Source organism: Pomacea canaliculata, linkage group LG2, assembly GCF_003073045.1.
Source record: "Pomacea canaliculata isolate SZHN2017 linkage group LG2, ASM307304v1, whole genome shotgun sequence".
Lineage (NCBI taxonomy): Eukaryota > Metazoa > Mollusca > Gastropoda > Architaenioglossa > Ampullariidae > Pomacea > Pomacea canaliculata.
In genome coordinates, this window is record NC_037591.1 from 26,970,161 (window position 1) to 26,988,573 (window position 18,413).

At 48.6% G+C, this 18,413-nt stretch overlaps 1 protein-coding gene across 1 annotated transcript; it reads right to left on the bottom strand.

Moving 5' to 3' along the window:
- Positions 1-109: 109 nt before the first annotated feature.
- On the bottom strand, positions 110-18,193 carry LOC112557468. Its single transcript, XM_025227345.1, has one exon. The coding sequence runs from the start codon at positions 17,940-17,942 to the stop codon at positions 16,386-16,388; it is 1,557 nt and encodes a 518-aa protein (XP_025083130.1). The 5' UTR covers positions 17,943-18,193; the 3' UTR covers positions 110-16,385.
- Positions 18,194-18,413: the final 220 nt, after the last annotated feature.

Below are 18,413 nucleotides of genomic sequence, written 5' to 3' on the forward strand. Positions count from 1 at the left end.
CACACTCCCACGCCAGCAGACACTTTCATCTTATTCTCCTGCACTCAGTCACTCACACACGCGCGCAAACGCACACATACACAAAATACACGTTATGAAGACGAGAAAGTGCAGTGGATGCAGGTTTATTACGCACAATGACATACAAAGCTTGAGTTTGCGTGTACTGGACAAGAGTTCGCATGAACTGCACTAGATGTACTCAAACAAAACAGCACGTCACCACGACACCCAGCGCCAGACCAAGCCAGCTAGCGCTGACGTCACCACACAGAACTTCCAGGTGAAGTACATCTACAAATACAGGGAAAACATTTTAAACGATATTCATCCCAAACCCTCCAAATAAAAAATAAGCCAACCCACCCACTTCCTTCCAGAATTATTAAAAACTTCATCTCAGGCTCCCACCAGCGACATCAGTAGCTGCGTCGCACCCGCGCCTACACGTGTCAGTCGGGTATGAAGGTATATAGGAAAAAAATGAAATAATAATTGTTGACTTGCAGGTGAGGGGTTTCATATGGAATAGACCCCAGTTCTCAAATTTTTCAGTCTTGTAACCGTGCGGAGTCCACACACTCTCCAGACCACCCTCTTCCTTACTCCCTCCGCCCACTGAACTACATCCCTGCCCGTTCTTCTCACCCCCACCGTAACTCAACCTCCACTCCCCCTCATCCCCGTTCCCATTTTCGGTGCGACTCAGAGACTGTGGACTCGATCATCTCTGCATGACCACATTCTACATCGGAACAGCGGGGAGCTAGGATGGTGTTGGGGAGTAGGGATGGCAAGGGACAAACAAAAATAAAATAAATTAAAAAAAAATTAAGAGGTAACTGCGTCCGCGAACTGCTTGGTGGCAGTTACAAATATAGCAACACGCTTCACACCCATATGTCGTTGAGAGTCTTCATCGATTTGTGTTTAAATCTTCTCACTGACTTTTTCCCGCGTTCTCTCTCTCTCTCGGAATTTAATAACCGCCGGTAGTCCAAACAGGTCTCGCGAAGGACACGGAAATAGCAGGGACACCCCAAAAATAACATCCTCACTTGTGTCTGATTGGCTCTACGTCCATCAAAGCAAAACAACAAGAAAAAAATAACCTGGTCGTTAAACTGCCTCCGTTCGTATTCCCTAAATAGTCGCACAGTTGTGATGAGGCTTCTTTTCTCTTTCGGGAAACTTGGGATTGGGGAGATGTAATTAAGGACCTTTCTTAGAATGTCATTAGCGGTCTTCAGCTTCATTCGTAGGAATACTGTGAATAATTAAGTAAAACTCTCGGCTTTAGAGACTTAAAAAATAATTCCACGGTTGGTGCGCTCACTGACTCGGTCAAAACTCTCTCGTATGCGTTCGTTCGATTGCATTCTCTCCCCTTGCACTCCCTCCCACCCCGGCACCAGCCAATAAACATATCCGACTGCTGCGCAAATAATGATTAATACCCCGGGGAAAACAAGAACGGCAAGGGAAGGAATAAAGTGAAGGGAGAGAACTTAGTCCTCTGCCAGATGGCGTATCAGCCCGAGATACACATCTACTTCCGCTTGACATCCTAGTCTGCGCCGCCGGCTTATCTGGAAACGCCTCCCACAAACTACTTTTCTCCCCTCAGACTGTTTGCCTGGAGAGAGCTCTCACAAACTGTTCGCCTTCCGAGGAACAGCTCTCAGAAATTGTTCACCTTCCCGGAAACAACTCTCACAAACTGTTTACCTACTGAGGACAGCTTCTAGAAACTGCTTGCCTGCCTCTATGTCGTTTTCCTTTTTGTTTTCGTCCCTGGACGTATAAATCGACACAGGAAGGGGAAAGAAGCCAGTTAGAAGAGGGCAATAGAGTGACATTATTTGAAGCCATATTTTTCTACATGCATCAAAACAAAAGAATCAGATCTTAGAAGCATCACCGACACTCGATGTTGGTCAAACACCAACAGTTGTAAGTGAATGTCTACCTCTGCACGTGTTCAGAAGCCAACCACAGGGTAGTGTTGCCCACCACTGATCACGTGGCGGTATTATTTCATGCAAGTGGCCTCACAACAAAGTCTCATGGAGACATCGATAAGAAAAGGTCAAACAGACTGACACCACACGCGCTCGCACCGTGACGACACAAACACCAGACGAGGGTGAACCCCGAGCCCGGCAAGTCTGGAATGACGGAGAGCCGAGAACACAGGCACGTGCAACCGCTGACTGTGTGATTTACACACTCGCACAGATGAAAAATAGTCAACCAGCATTTTTTTTTCGCACTCAATTTTATGCCTCTCGACATAAAATATTGTTTCGTATTTTTTTTCTTCTTCATCACATCACGTATTTGACACTGACGGCCAGTATTGCACCAAGTACGGACTGACAAATACACAAGTCAAGAAACGAATCAGGGGAAATAATACATGGCTTATGTACACAAATATCTATAAATCAGGTAAACACTTGTCCATATTGGTAGATAAATCAACATGTATTTTTTAAAACCAGTTTTAATCTCCCAAACACATTTGTTTCGTGAACTACTTGGACCCGACCTGTCTGAACTGTTTGAACTATGAACTCTGAGATCTGTAGACGTAGCCTGGCGGTGTATTTACGTGAGTGGGTGCGTGTGTCTAATAATAGCAGCAACAACAGCAGCACTTCGATCAGTAGATGGATAAGCAGTAGCAGATGTTGAAAAAAAATAGTTGTACCTCGGCATTCGACCACAATCCGTTGTGGAAGGCTGAACACGTGTTTATTTATTATGTGTTTAATTGGTTTTGGCAGCCACCAATAGCTAGCTGACTTGTATTATTCATAGTCTTTTATAATGTATGTAAAAAGATGGGTTTGGTGTTAAACATTTTACCACTGAAATGTACGATGAGTTTAAAACTAAGAACTTAAACATGTAATACTGATCAGACACGGATGCCACTCTCATACTTGACAATAAAATCCTTTCTCTAAAACCCACTGTTGTTACTGATGTTTTCCTCTTTCTTTCACTTAAAGCACTAGAAATGTTTCGGGTGCCATGGTGATCATATGCCTATATGTATAAGTTAAAAAAAAACCCACGAGATTTGGAACACAGCGACAGGATATATCTTCCGTAAAGTGACCCTTTACCTCATGTTTCGCCCGGATGTGTCACCGTGGTAAAACACAGGTTTTAAAAATATGATCTAGTGCCAAGAAGTGGTCAAGGACTGAAAAAGAAATTTTCTCTAAAATATTAGTCGAGGACTGAAATGTTCGAGCACGGAGCAGTCCGACTGCCGAGGTACCCATGTACTTGAAGAGTTGTTGTTCATAATACTAAACGGGAAACTGCACTCTGTGTCAGAGATGGAGACCAGCAGCGATTCAGCCTCCGTACTCGTCGCCTACCACTTAACCTACTCGTCACCAAAGGCACATCACCAGCAAAGTATACTCTCTTGTCCTGATGGACTACAACAGCAGGCGACTGCACTAACTGTCGACTGTCCATGTTGGACGATGACGGGGTGGACATCGTCTGATTTGTGTGGCTTGTGTAGCAGAGGATGTGAAAGGACCAGGCTGCACGCCTGCTCGTACATTCTTTTCCATAAACTAACATTTATGGATAGCTTTCTTGTCGTACGAACACTTCATGCAACTGCTCCTGATCTTTACCCACAAGAGTCACGTGAGGGACTTGGGGAGACAGAGAGCGACTGTCTAGCTACGCAGTGTCGCAGTTCTGACGCCAAGTGAAAAAAAATTTTTCAGTTCGATTTATTTATTTATTTTCTTTAACTGATCAAGACGTACGGCATATTCCAGACAAATGTCGCAAGTCCAGAAATAAAAAAAAATTAATTGCGACATCAGCACAAAGGAAGCTGGAACGTCAGAAGCAAAGAATGTGAGCGAAGCTGGAACGTCAGTGAAACAAACAAAAATCTTTAAACGAAGCTAAAACGTCAACAACAAAAACATCAACGAAGCTGGGACGTCACCAGCAAAAGACAATGAACGCAGCTGGGACGTCACCAACAAAGAACTCGAAGCCTGAACGTAACCAGCAAAGAAGGTGAACGCAGCTGGAACGTCAGCAGCAAAGAACTCGACCGAAGCTTGAACGTCAGCAGCAAAAAACTTGAACAAAGACGGGACGTCAGCAAAAGGAACTGAAACGAACCTGAAAAAAAAAAGAGGAAAAATAGTGCCAGGTCTCGGCAGCACACAGGTGTAAATACACACGTCGCGATTACAGTAAACATTGGTGACAATGCGAGGTTAAATTTGGTTGTCATTAGTCCCAACGATTTAATGAATAATAATTATAGGCATGAGATATAGTGCTTCAATTTAAAATGTTTCACGCAAACATATTTGAAAATTCCCAGAATTCTCCTTAAACAAAGCTGTGGTTATCGCTAGTCAGATTACTGTCCAGACAACATATTCCTGCACATTCCCTTTTTTCCTCTCATCAGGAAACAAATAACTCACCTGGACGTAATTTCTTACAGGATAAAGGTTTAAATTTTTATGAAAGCTAGTTACTGGCCCTTCCCAATTGTTTGAAAACACTTTTATCTAAAAATTTTCAACAGACAGCACTGCACTTCTTTTTCTTTCACTTCGACTTTGCACATGGTGAAAATCTCACACACCTTGAATTTCTTCCAGTTCCAGCTGTAACACCAGGTGGCAATCGACTACAGACATGGCGATAATATATATATATATTTTTTTACATTGATTGTGTCTGTGCCATGATCTAAGTCCCATAACATATGCAAAGAAGGTTATAATCGTAAAACACAAAAGGTCGCGCGTGCGCGTGTCGTCTCGGGCGACATCTTGCGAGGTTATTAATTTTACTGAGGTCGGGTATGTGTGGTAGGACTGTGCCTCATTACTCGCTGGTATTTAATAATCAGAAGAATGGAGGTGATAAAAAGCTGGCACCAGTCGATAGTGTCCGTCGCTAAGTCGTTCATCAAGCAACAGCTCTGGGGCTGGGGTCAACCAAATGCTTCGACTGCAAGAGACGGAATGCGCCAACAGCTTGCGGACTGAAACATGGACCAGCGGTCGCCGTGGCAACCAAAACATTTATATTCCTCAAACGACGGGAAATGCTCTCGTGATCTTTTAGTTTGTCCATTGGGATTGTGAATCACCTTCTTAGCACACACACGGGCTATAGATGCTAGATATGAACACACTTGTGTATACCTTTATCTGCTCATTAAAAACCTTAATGCTCGTTTCCAATTCTTCGTCTTTCGAATGATCATGATATTCCACTTGCCCACGCTCTGTACCCGGCTTTTAAAGTGTTTTCACATTTTAACAATATATTAACATAAACTGTCTTCAAAGGAAAAAAAAGGCACAAAAACGGAAAAACAATAACAAATATTTAAACAGATTAATATGAATATTCCAAGTCTTTTTGTTGGAACTACATACCAACAATGAACAAAAAATTGATGTGTTTGAAAAGAAAAGGAGTTATTCCTTTCAGTGAAGAGTGCGGGTGAAAAGGTCGCTAACGTCATTAACACCTGCTGGAGAAAAACAATGGAAGTCGGTGACGAGAATTCAGGTGGGCGCAGACTACAAAGCAGACACGTGTAGGCGGTGGACAGACACGATGAGGCATTCCCGACAGCCTCTTCCCATGTCTCACCTGTTGTACACACAGACACGCACGCAAAAAAGCGATAACTACCAACCGATGAGAATACACGTCAGTACGAGGACGTCACGCGGCCGTTACTCAGTGCACGTGCTGCACGTCACACAGACTGCAGTGTTGGCTACAACTGAATGTAATAATCATGTAATAACGATCCAAGAGACAACACCATCTTCGCTCTTGATAGAACGATTTATGTCCACAATGGGGTGGACTTGACATTCCTCACATCTCACCCAACAAGAATACTGTCAGTGCTGGAAAACAAATACTGTCAGGTCGCCTCTCCTTTCAAAGAAAAGAAAATCCATGAGACAACATAATCTTCTTGATGATATAATTAGTTTTTCGTGACTGGGTGGAACTTCTCATTCCTACAAAACAAAGTATGCTTGAATTAAGGGAAGGTAAAATACAAACTTAACAATGTCTCACTATAGGTCATACATTACACTGAGATAAAATAAAAATAATTATGACACTGTGGTCCAGATGATGACCACCAATATGTGACAATGTGAAGGTCCAAATCCCGGCCAATGGTATATCATTGTTAGAGTCTACACATGGAAACAGTGTTGTGTGAGGATCACATATAAAAACAGCTTTGTAAGGTCCAGAGAAGGACAACAACATGGTGTTTGGCACTCTGGCCAGTGACTCGGACAAGGCGGAGGTGAAGGTCTGCATGGCAGCCAGTGGTAGAACGCGCTGAGGTCCATGGTAGGTATAACACGGTCAGGGTCTAAATGCCGGTCCGTGAACAAACACTGGAGACAACAATGGTGAGGGGGGGACAATCAGCTTCCGTTCCGACGAGAGTGGACACAGAGAACACATGTCGGCACTGAGAACACATGCGGGCACCCGAATCAAAGAGGTGGTCAGCAGCTAAGAAGACGGGTACTGGGAATTGTGAAGACTGGCAGAGAGACAACAGGACAACATCGTCATCTGGCAGTCTGGACACCAACCAGTTCAGTCAAGAACAGGACTTCACGACCCAACATCAGTCGTGCATGAGTGAACACTACTTACAAATTTAGGGGTAAGGGGATTTTTCCCTCCTTCTGTTTTGAGTCTGGTTAGTGGATTTTTAAAAAACATAAAAAGGTGTTTTCATCGAGAGATAACTCCGCAATACGACAGAAACTGGGTAATAAAAGAGTTAACTACGGTACCCAGAGAACGTCCCTTGCGGACATCCTGTTAAAAAAAATTCTCCAAGACAAAATATGAACCAAAGTACCTCACAATTCTCATGTTCTGTTCCGTTGTCTGTCACACGCCTCTTTTTATTTCTGATAACATATGGGAGACCTGAGAAGGGTTGCGTTGCCGGAGGCAGTGTTGGGGAGAGAATGAGAAAGGGAGATGACTGCACGCCCTCCAAGTCGAGTTCCGCTGTCGACCCGTTGTTTCTGGAGGGCGGAGGTTGTTAACCTGTTTCATGTCGCCGGCTGCTGCGATAACGGAGGGGGAAGAAAAAACTCCGGACCCGGAGGTAGTTGTCGGAAGGTTGGTGGATGGAAGGGTGGGTCACGGGGTACAGAAGTGGGTGGGTGGGGAAATTGTGCTCATAAACACTGCCAACCCTAAGCCACTGTCACAGACCCTCTGTGAACCTCTGGCTGTGGCAAGTGTGGATGTCGGGAAGGGATGGTTTCCTTCCGCTGACAACACGATCTGTCCAACGTGTGGCCGTGGGGAGGGACTGTAAGTAAGAAACCAATCTCACTGGCGGGAGGAGGACGACGGGTGTGAGGGGCTGGGTTGGGTTGCGACTTTGCATGGTTTTTTTTTTTATGGGGGCCCGACAGCTCACTCCCCCTTTTTCTGCCCTTTACACCCTAACCCACGACAGGTGGCGGGCATCCCGAATGTGTCTCGGCTAACGACTTACAGAAAACATATCCCACAGTCCCACATGGTGTTTGAGATGCCGTTTAATGTCATTTTTAACCGGAGAAAAGTCGCCGATAATTTAAAGTTTGGCAGAGCTGCTTGTTAATGTCAAAAGTTTGAGAAAGCATCAGTCTGGGGGCAAACCGTTCAGAACATTTACACTTTGAACCACTTCTGAGATGTGACGGTTCGGCAGACGACAGATAAAAACGGTCGGCCAAGAACGGTCTCGAAGGTTCACGAGGTTGTATTTGATGCCTACCCTGAAAAGTTAGATGTTCGTGGTCTGTATGTAAAATACTGAGTCTATTGAGACCGTTGGTGCTGGGATAAAGCCTACAAATGCGCTTAAATTAAATCTCAAGCCTGATCCTGACTTCGGGTGGCTTCTAAACTAGAAAATGGAAATTAGAAAAGGCATTGACACAAAAGCCTGTGTGGCGGTTCCTGGAGATTAAGAGACTTGGCTGTGTTTGTGATCACAAAATATGGGCATGTCACTTTGACGGGTATCTCGGATCAAAGACGGTCTGAGAGCTCGGCACTGGCTGTGACGTAGCTGTGGTTCAGTGGCGAGGGCGAGTGAAGGTGGGGTGGGATGGTGGGGAAGGGGGCGTCGCTAAGCAAAGGCGAAGCTTGTGTTTGAGCGCACCCGGGATGTACAAAGGACAGTCGCAGTCGATGAGCAAGGGAGCACCGTGTCACTGAGGACAAGGAGTTCGATAATCACAGACAGAAACGGCGTTGGTATCGACCGACCTCGACAACCCTTCCCTCCATCTCATCCGTAATATCACAACTGTTCTCAATGCCCGACTCTTGAACAGCCAGATTTTCTGTTTTTGGACCGCCAACCGAACTGAGCGGTACGCCATGTACACTGCGAGACTAAAAGCAATTTGTCATCTGCACAAGACGGGGAGAACCAAGGGTAAGGTTAAAAAAAGATTAATAGATAAAGGGCAACTCGGTGGAAAGGCAGCTTGCAAAATAACTGCACTCTTTCATTTTTTGAATGGCACCCGCACAACTGACTTTTTTTTCTTGCGTGGAGGCGAGGCGGGTAGTGCGGATCAGAAGGTCACTAGTTCAAGACTCAGGCCTGCGACTAACCCTCCTCCCGCCTCACTTCACACTCAGCTATGATAGAAACAGGAATTACAAGGATGTTGTTTTTTGGTTTTTTTTTTTAAAAAAAGAAGAGTAGTTGTCCGCCCTTCTACATGCCGTTTCTAGGACACGTAACATGCCCCAAATGTATTTCACCTCCCAATACGTTATTCCTTTGCGTGTGATGTCACAGCTGCACAGTCGGTGGAGTCGTCAGGCCGGAACATTGCTGTCCTTGACTGACGACACGCACACCAGCCGGTGTACATATACAGTCTAACGACCCACACACAGCCTCGATACACGAGACTTCTACGTAACGAGATCACGTGGCCATTGAACACGCAATCAGCAACCGAGCGTCACACCGCAAGGTCGTGGGCTGACCTGATCACCACTCGGCTCTTGGAGACCGTGGGACGATCGCAAGAAGCTTATTCAGGCGTGACGTCATCACAACATCAGCTTGAGTGACGTCAACGTCATAAATACGGGGCTGTCACGTAGGCTACAGTACGTGCGGCTTTTCGCGAACGTCACTAAATATGGAGCTAAAGTGACTGACTCCCACAAGTCATTCTGTTGACGTGGTATGGGAAAGGGAGAGAACTGTGTCCACTACACGAGGCCTGTCCCGAACTCTCTCCCCCTGAGATAAGACAGGGACCACAACACCACCGGAAACAGCCAAGTGCCCCTATCCCGCCGAGATGCCTTCATAAACAAATGCTTCGCATTGTAAACAATGGCCAGTCAGGGACACTCCATCAAATGCGCGGTCGCCCCTCGAGTGAAAACAGTTTTTCAACTAACGCACCTTTAAAAAAAAAAAAAAAGCAGCAGCGAGGATAGGGCTGGGGGTCCCCAACTGGAAAATAATAATGAGACTGAAAAGTTTGGTGTATAAGGATAGGAGAGACACTTTCATACTCGAATTATTCCTCAGTTTCATGTGAACAACACGAATTAAAACTCCTCGTGTAGACGATGGGCCGAAGTAAATACAAATAACTGAAAAAAGTAAATAAAAACATTCCTTTCTTCCCAAACTATTTCGTAGTGATCTTTACAAGACAGCAATTTTCTAATCAAAGCAAATAATGTATTTTAAAGTTTTGAAAATGACAAGATTCCCACCCCCAAAGAATTAAAATATTTATTAGCTTAAAAATTATTTTCCTTCTTCGGTGGTGGTGTAGTTTGGGATGGAATAGAGAAAGAGAGCTCGGTGAGGCATGTGTGTGCATACCTTTGTTACCGGAAGTCAATGGGAGGGAAAGGTTTTAATTCCCGACTTTGATGTCCACCTGTCTACCTCCCACACAGGCGGTGGATGGAGACAGGCGCGACTTGCCAGGCGGAGGAGAGGTGGCAATGGGTGACAGTTATTTGTGACCGGCCTGTAAGAGGATCCTGTCTGACGGAAACCCCAGACAGTGGCCTCGGCTCCCTGGGTGTTCCAGCGACAATCAAGATTTCCCTGCTGCCCCTGATGTTGTATTGGCTTCTGCGTGTCCCATACTGCACTTGGTATGCGGAGGATGAGGCTCCCTCCATTTTGTTTAAACTATCGCCGCTGAGAATTGAACGCGTGCTCACCAGACCATGGAGAGAATGAAAGTCCACATATCTTCCTGCCAGACTTTTAATCTGCGAAGGTATCAGATTTCAGAGATATTCCCCAGCAAAAACCGCTGAAATTTAGTTGATTTTTTTTTATTCTTTTAACTATTCCTTTTATAAAATTTCAAAAGGATGATAAAAAAGCTCGGGAAAGCAGCCTGAAGCGTTACATAACTGGAATTGTTCGCGAACTACAAACCACAGACAACGCTTGTGTCTGAGAGGATACTGCGGCAGGGTTGAGATGTTGTCATTTATAAACACATACCTTAGAGGAAGATTAAAAAAAAGTAAGTTTGATAATTTTTTTCTGAGTCATTTGTGCTGAGAGAACTGTGCTGTGTCTGAGTTTCTGGAGAGAAAAGGGTGGGAGGAAAAATGATACGTTTAATGCCGCCATTGCCTCCATCCCCTTCCTCCATCCCCCTCCATCCTGTGTGGGAACCGTTAGCTGAGCGCCTGCAGACGCCTGTGCACCTGCCTGTGGCCGCCACAGTGTCTAACACTAACACCGGCGAGTAGCAAGGCACTGAGCTCGAGGACCACTGCCAGCCGGAAGGAAAGAAAGAGGGACTGGAGAGAGGGCTAAAGATGGGAGGCAGGAGCTGGGAGAGAAACACCAAGGGTGGGGTTGTACCTTCTCAATATCCCCCCTCGGTGACAGGGGACTTAGGGTGGGTAGCTCGCGACCAGCGACAACCATCAAAGCTGCAAGCGGGTGGAGTCGGGTAACTCGGTCTGTCATGGACAGGCAGGTCTACAAAGAACAGGTAACTGCATCGGGCTCCACTCCTGGGGGACTCGGGGACAGACGTATTAGTAGCCTGGGTTCAGGTTGACAAGTCTTGTGTGTGGGTGGGGTGGAGAAAGGAAGGGGAGGGGTAGATAAGAGAGAGCACCGCGTGCAGCTCAACAAAAGACTGCGTCAGACGCCGAGTCATTACCGGGTACCGGCAGTCCTGAGAATAATTGTCCATTAGCTTCTATAGCCACCCGGTTATCCGCCCGAAACATTACCTCGCCGCTGCTTCTGACACCTGATCTGTCCTGTTGGCCCTCGACTCCCTGACCAGTCAGGTGTGACCGAGGCTTTACGAACATTCCTTTTCTTTCACTCACAGACACTATCAGTGTGTCCACAAAGTCAGGGTTGTCTGACAGACGAGGGTATGTATAGTTAATTAAGCTATCCGACTTCACTGAAGTCCTCCTGATAAGGTGCGGACCGTTTAAAACGTGAACAAATCAAGTCCACTGGGCTGACACTGGTTTATTTAAAAGTCTGATGTGAAAAAGATAATTAAATGTTTGCTACAAAACATGTCAGCAGAAGGGAGAGTTAATAGATTTTTATTTTATCAAGTACCAGCTTCTGTAGGACAATTTGTTATCTTCGAATTCAAATAAGTCAATTAAAAAATGCAATATATCACGAGGAAGGTATTTTGAAAAATCCAGTCATGAAGGTGAAACCTTTTGAGCTGATTATTATCTCTTACCGCACCTACACACGTCTCGGCCATTTTGTTTCGAAATGTCGGAATGAATAAATTGTGGTTTTAAAGTAGTGTTCTTTGGGAATATTGTTGGCAGAAAGTTGTCTTTCCCTCCCCTTCTCCCCCACTCTGTGTAAGTGTCCCTTGAACATTGAAGTTCAAGCACTTGTGGAAACAGTGATGTCTACAAATACCAAGTAACGAAGTGTACAGTTGCTGAGCCTGGAATCTCCTGTCATGAACTTACAAACAACCACCCGCGCTCATCATCCACCAGCGATTCAGCTTTCGTTGCAATCTGCAACATTTTAACAGAAGACAGAAGATGATGCTATCACAGAAAGAAAAAAACCATCGAAAGCATCAATCTCTTCGTTACACTTCTCTGTGGACTTGTAAAGGGAGGGGTGGGGATCGCCAGTCACTTATGCGCGGCTTCGATCAGGCCCAGCTCGTTCGATCTCGCGAGACTTCCGCTGCGCTTTGCGCCATGTCGATCGGGAGGAAAAACAAGCGAGACAGCATCGTGACCCGAATGCCCCTGCACGGGGGTTCCTCCCAGACCCCAGTCCAACGCGTCCTCTGCACAAGCGCGACCCCCTGGCCATCAACGGATTAGCCGAGCAGCAAACTAATTACAGTTCCAAATGGCTTGCTAAGCCCTCTAATATTCCCCTCCTTCCGAGACTCCCCCCTTCTCATATTCCCCTCCCTTCCTCAGGTACTTCCCCCGAACCCTCTCCATCGCCAGCTCTGCCGCTTGTCCATGCAGCTGCCGTGTTGGTGTGCTTGCTGCACGCTCGCGCGGTCGCGCACGCACGCACGACGAAACCCTCCGCGGCAAGTCACAGTCCCTGGGCCACCCGCTCGTGCGACCTTCGCATTTCTCGTGGACGACCGACCGACCGTCCGTCCGACCGACCGTCAGACCGACCGACCATTGTTGCACGGAGGGCGTCCGTCGTCCATGGTTTCGCTGCGCGATCGATGGCAGGAGGAGAGGGGACCGGGGGCGAGGGGGGAGACAGTAATTATGCCGGCCGTGCAAAGAAATGCTCACGCTCGGAAGAGCAGACGCCAAATTCTCTCGGTCATTCCGTGCGGTGCAAACGGGAGGAGAGGAGGGGAGGAAGAGAGGCCGCTTTACGCGATGCGAGCTGCAGCGCCAGCTCTGGGAGGAACACACACACACACGCACCAATGTGACGCGCGCCTGCTCCCCCCAACAACGCACGCGCCGCAGTGAGCGACAATCAGCGCTGCTCAATAATGCAGAGTCTGAGTTGTGTGACACTCAGTCCATCCAGTATATTGGTCTCAAGTCTTTTCAACAACATCATCAGTTCAGACTAACGGATGTAAGCCTCGAAAATCCAGATAAACATAAAACCACCTTTTGTTTGTTTGTTTGTGTGTGTGTGCTCGAACGCATGCATGTTAGTGTGGAAAACATATCTTCAAAAGATCTTTCTTTCACACAACCATCCTCAATCATCAAAATCACAATCTCTTGATGCTTCAAAATCAATCAACTTTACCTTCAGACAGCTTTGCCGACGTTAAACATCAAAGCGTGATACATCAATCAAGTTCTGACATGTGGAAAAAAAAAAAATCACAACTGACCAAACACCACAGAAGCGCGAGACACAAAGAACAGACAAGTGGAGGGGGACCTCAAGTCTAACTAACCTTTCTGACTATTGCCGTAGAATGTGCACTCACCTGTGACAACTTAGTTCTTCACAAGCGGCATGGCAACACAGATACACACAAGCTCTGTACAAGATGTCTCCTCCTTCCCATCCCCACCCTCCCTCAGGCTGTAATGTTTGCTCAGCCAAGCGTGTCCTCACTACACTAGTCTATCGAAGCTCAGGTCAATGGCAGGACAAGTTTCCTGATGTTAGTGATGGGTGTACAGGTGAGTGAATACCTGACACAGCCACACCTACAGTGCTGTTAAACCAGTAATGACGATAGAGTCCTTCACGGTGTCTGAGCACGCTGGTCCTAAACAAACAACTCCGATAAATAACTCTAAATTACTTCCTCCATTGTGTTCTCCAGACAAGCTTGTCACTCCTTATCTGCACCTTCGCCAAGTGGAGTCAGGTGTCGGGCACTGCCTCCTACTACACTGCTCGGATGCTGGAGATAAGACTGGAGGTGACTCCACGCGCACAGGTTACCTCTGGCGGCGCTCTTTGATCTCGTGTAGATGTCAAAAGGTTTGTGCGCAGCCACACTTCACCTCCGATCCAATGAATCATAGAGAACTGTAGTCACTTTCCACGTGGTGTCAGCCAGGTAAAGAGTCATCTGTCAAAAATGTTAGGGAAGAGGGTGGTGGTGGTGGTGGTGGTGGTGGTGTGGGTAGGAGGTGGGTTTTTACGCTGTACACTCGTGTGCACCTGTGGGTACACGTACTCAGAGTTGATCTAGTGCAGTTATCAAAGTCGAGTACAGTTACAAGTGGTGGTACACTGGAAAGTCCGACAGCAGCTAGTTTACACAAGTATGGCGCCAAACTATGTCACATGCACACAAAGCAGACATGCATTGTTATAAATCACGTGACCCAGTCCCTCTTTCTCTCTCTCTCTCCTTCTTTTGAAGCAGAATGGCCGCTGAAGTCCAGCTGGAGATGGGAGATGGTGATGAGAGAAGAATGGTCTCTGCAGAAAATCGATGACCTATTCTGGAACAAGGTCCTCCCACAATACCAGCCTCCCAGCTCTGAAGTTCTTTCTCTCTCTCTCTCCTCTTGCTGTACACAGCCGCCGTCGTCGACAATGATGGAGTGAGAAGGATGCCTTTGTCGCAGTTGTAGCTCTCGTGTCGGGAGTTACCTACAGTGTCCGGCTTCATGTTTGAGCAATGTGATAAGATGAAAGGGAAGATGGGGGGTAAGGGGGGGAGATTTTATGGTTCGCTGACCTTCGTACGTGCTGCTCCCAACAAGTGGTCGACAGGTGACGGTTAGACAAAGGTCTGAGCCGACACGGTGTGTGGTCAGCCACCGAGTCCAGCAACAACAGCACAGACCTCTGACAAAAAGAAGAAAAATAAAAAGCACGTCGACACCAACAGAGGGCGCATCAGTCTTTGTGAATTGTTGGCATTGCACAGGTAGTCTCCACCTGAGGGAGAAATAGTTTTGTGGAGGAGTTCACAAAGCAGTTTAGGAGGCGACTGATGGGTCAGCTTGTTTGAGGGGCATGTCTGTGAAGGTCTTTCTCCTCCTCCTCCTCCTCCCTCCTCTTCCTCCGTCACGACTCTCGGGGTGCGTGGGGTCCTTCACGTATCCTCCCGTCCCTAACCTGCTGTCTGTTTGTCAACGAGGGGCAAGCAAGGAGAGGAGGTTGGCGACTTGCTTTTGTCACGTCGGTGTCGTGACGTTTGGAGCGATGAAATGATTGATCAGGGCTCGTGACAAAAGGAAGGCGTCTTGGTCGCTGACACGTAGACCTCACAGGTAACCACAGGTAAACATGAAGACAACAGGCGGGTGTACACACAGAGAGAGGTACAGCAAAGGTTGGAGGACAAGCGGGGCTGGGAGAGCACTGACTGCTCGTCTTCAGTGACCACTGGTCAACACACTCACACACAGACAGACACACAGACAATCACACCAAGCAGCTGGGCAACGTGTGGACAATCAGTGGGAGAGCTAAGTACAGTAAGTACAATATTGCAGACGCTGATACATTATCAGACTCTCTCCCAGATACGAGTGTAATCCGACTCCGGTGGAGCTTATAACAGTCATGACCCCGACTAGGAGTGACGGGGTCAACATCAGGGACTAAATCCAACGTTTGGTCACTTCGTCACAAAGAGTCAAGTCACATGACGAGATATCTAGCTTCACGAGGAAATTTCCAGATTTGTCCACCCGGCACTTAAATCAGACTGGCTATCTACCTTAATTATCAAAATCAATGGCGGAGGAAGGAGGTTTGGTTGGGTGGACAGGAAGGGAAAAAAATATGCCACAACACGAAAGCACATCTTGTTGTATTCACAGTTCACAAACCAAAGAGTCAGACGTGAAAAAGAAACGATTTTTTTTTTTGAAAAAAAAAAATGTTTCGGAAATCTCGTTCTCTCCCACATTCTGCTCCCGCCATCTTTGAGTCTGCCATTATTTCACAAATGCAAATGTGTACAACAACTGCGATCACTGAGCGAAAACACAAAAGCTGAGAGACATGCCAGCAAATAAGCCACGTCACGCCACAATACCACGCATGTCACGTCTGTAGGAAGTGACGTAGTACAGCAAAACGGACTCGACCGCCAGGTCGTCGTCATCATCATCATCATCATCTGCCTCTTTCTCTCTCTCTAGCTCGCTCTCTTTCTCTCATCTTTTGTTTCCCAGGGTGTTAACCATACCCGTTCCACCTCCACACGTCGACCCACACGTTCTCAAAGTGACGTCAGTGGCTTCCAACCTGCTCGCTGACGTTTGTCACCGTGACGTGCAAACCAATGGTGACGTCATCAAACTTCCGTGGTCTTGATGCGAACTTTATTCTCCTTCCTCCGTGCGGCTAGTCACGCACTAGTCTCCCCCTGCAGGGTGAGAGGGGAGCCGGCGCCGCCCGCGGCCGTCGACAGGAGGGTGCCCGCGGCGCTGATGTTGTTGTTGCTGTTGTTGCCGTTGTTGTTGTTACTGCTAGAGGTGTTGTTGTTGATCCCAGCGGGGGCGGGGGGCAGGACCGGGGGGAAGCCGAGGCCACCGGCCTGCGTCAGGTTGATGAGGGCGGGCCGAGGGCGAGTGGAGGTGGGCAGGGAGAGGGTGTGGTGGTGATGTGGGGTGGGGTGGTGCAGGGTGTGGTGGCGCGCGGAGCCGGCCAGTCGTGGGGGCTGGTAGGGGGGTGGGGGATAGTCGTCGAAGACGTAGCCCATGGCCTGGGTGGGAGGATGCGGGCGATGGAAGGCCGACTCCTTGACGTGGGTGTTGTGGTGGGCAGGGTGCAGATGCACCTGCCTGGGGTGGGCCGCCACATGCACATGCGCGTGGGCCGGGTGCAGGTGGCTGTTGAGGGCGTGTGGGTGCGGGTGGGCCAGGGGGTGGTGCCCGGCCCCCGCCGCCATTCCGACCCCCCCGGGCCCGGCGGCCAGCAAGTGGGGGTTGATGCTCTCGTAGCTCCGCCGCTCCGGGATGACCTCGTAGTAATTCTCAGAGCTGGCTTGGCTGTTGTACTCGGCGCCCTGCTCCCGGTCGCTCAGCGACGGGTTGACGTAGAAGATGTCGTCTTGCGTCATGGTGGCCTGCGATGACGTCACGCTACTGCCTTTGCTGTTGGCCGCCCGCCGCCGAGCCACCAGCCACAAGACGAAGAAGACGGCGGTGGCGATGAGGGCCAGCCCCGCCACGATCCCCAGCGCCACCGACACGTACACGTCGTTGTCGGCCTTCGGGGAAGGAGGGATGTAGGTCCGGACCAACGGGTCCTCTTCGCAGTCGCCATAGTAACCAGACACGTTGAACGCATAGGTGAGGGTGAGAGGGGAGGTGGCCTGGCAGCGACTGAGCGCGAAGTACCAGGTGCGAGGTCCGCTGGACCTGAAGATGCGCTCGCCCACACAAACATAATACGGCTCACCTGTCTCGTTCCACACCGAGCAACCCACCGTGCGGTTGTGGGTGTGGAGGGGGATGATCTGGTTGTTGTTGTTGGGCAGCACCCCTTCCCGATCCTCGCAGCTCATGTCCTGAGTCAACCCCTTGATCTGGTCGTCGTAGTAGATGAGCAGGCTGGTGCAGCATTCCTTGACGGGGTAGGAGATCTGGTACTGTATCTTGGCGTAGTCGCGCTGGAAGGCCTTGTCGAGGAGGTAGCCGTACCACAGTCGCTCCGTGTAAATGCGTCCCTTCAACACACACAGACCACTGGTGTCGGGGACGGCCGCCATCACTGCCTGGCGGTCGTGGCCGGCGAGGAAAACGAGCAAGAAGAACCACCACATGAAAAACACACGATTCGGGTGGCTGGCAACACACTGGAGAGAGCCGCACGGTCTCCGGGACCCGGGGTAGTCCGAAATGTTCGGCGGCGCTCTCAGCACTGACAGAGAGGGACCCGCCATCTTGGCCGCTCTCTGCATAAAGAGGCGAGGCGGAGCGCGGCCGCCAGCAGCTGTGTGTGTGTGTGGGTCTGTGGACGTGCGTGTGTGCGAGGTCCGTGCGAGTGTGGGTGTGAGAGAGAAGGAGAGGCGTTGGTGAGAGAGCGAGAGACTGAGGGAGGGGGAGGCGGGTGCAGGGCGCTTGCTTGGCGCGGTGACAGCGCGCGGCCTTCTGTCAGCACGCACATCTCTTCCACATTCTTCGCGACTGTCGCGCGCGCGTCGGAGCTGCCGCCATCGAGAAAGAGTTCCGCGGCTGGCGATTGGCTGCTGGTCTTCCAGGTTACAGAGAGATTCCCTGGTGGGAGAGCTGGCTTTGAACGATCGGTGTGTGTGTGTGGCCATGCAGCGACAGTTGTGTGTATGTGTGTGTGAGTGCGTGGTCATGATGCGACAGTTGTGTGTGCGACTGTGTGCCATGCAGCGACAGTTGTGTGAGAGAGTGTGTGGTCA

Excerpts from the sequence above, each read along its gene's own strand:
- LOC112557468 (XM_025227345.1), bottom strand. The coding sequence starts at position 17,942 with ATGCAGAGAGCGGCCAAGATGGCGGGTCCCTCTCTGTCAGTGCTGAGA.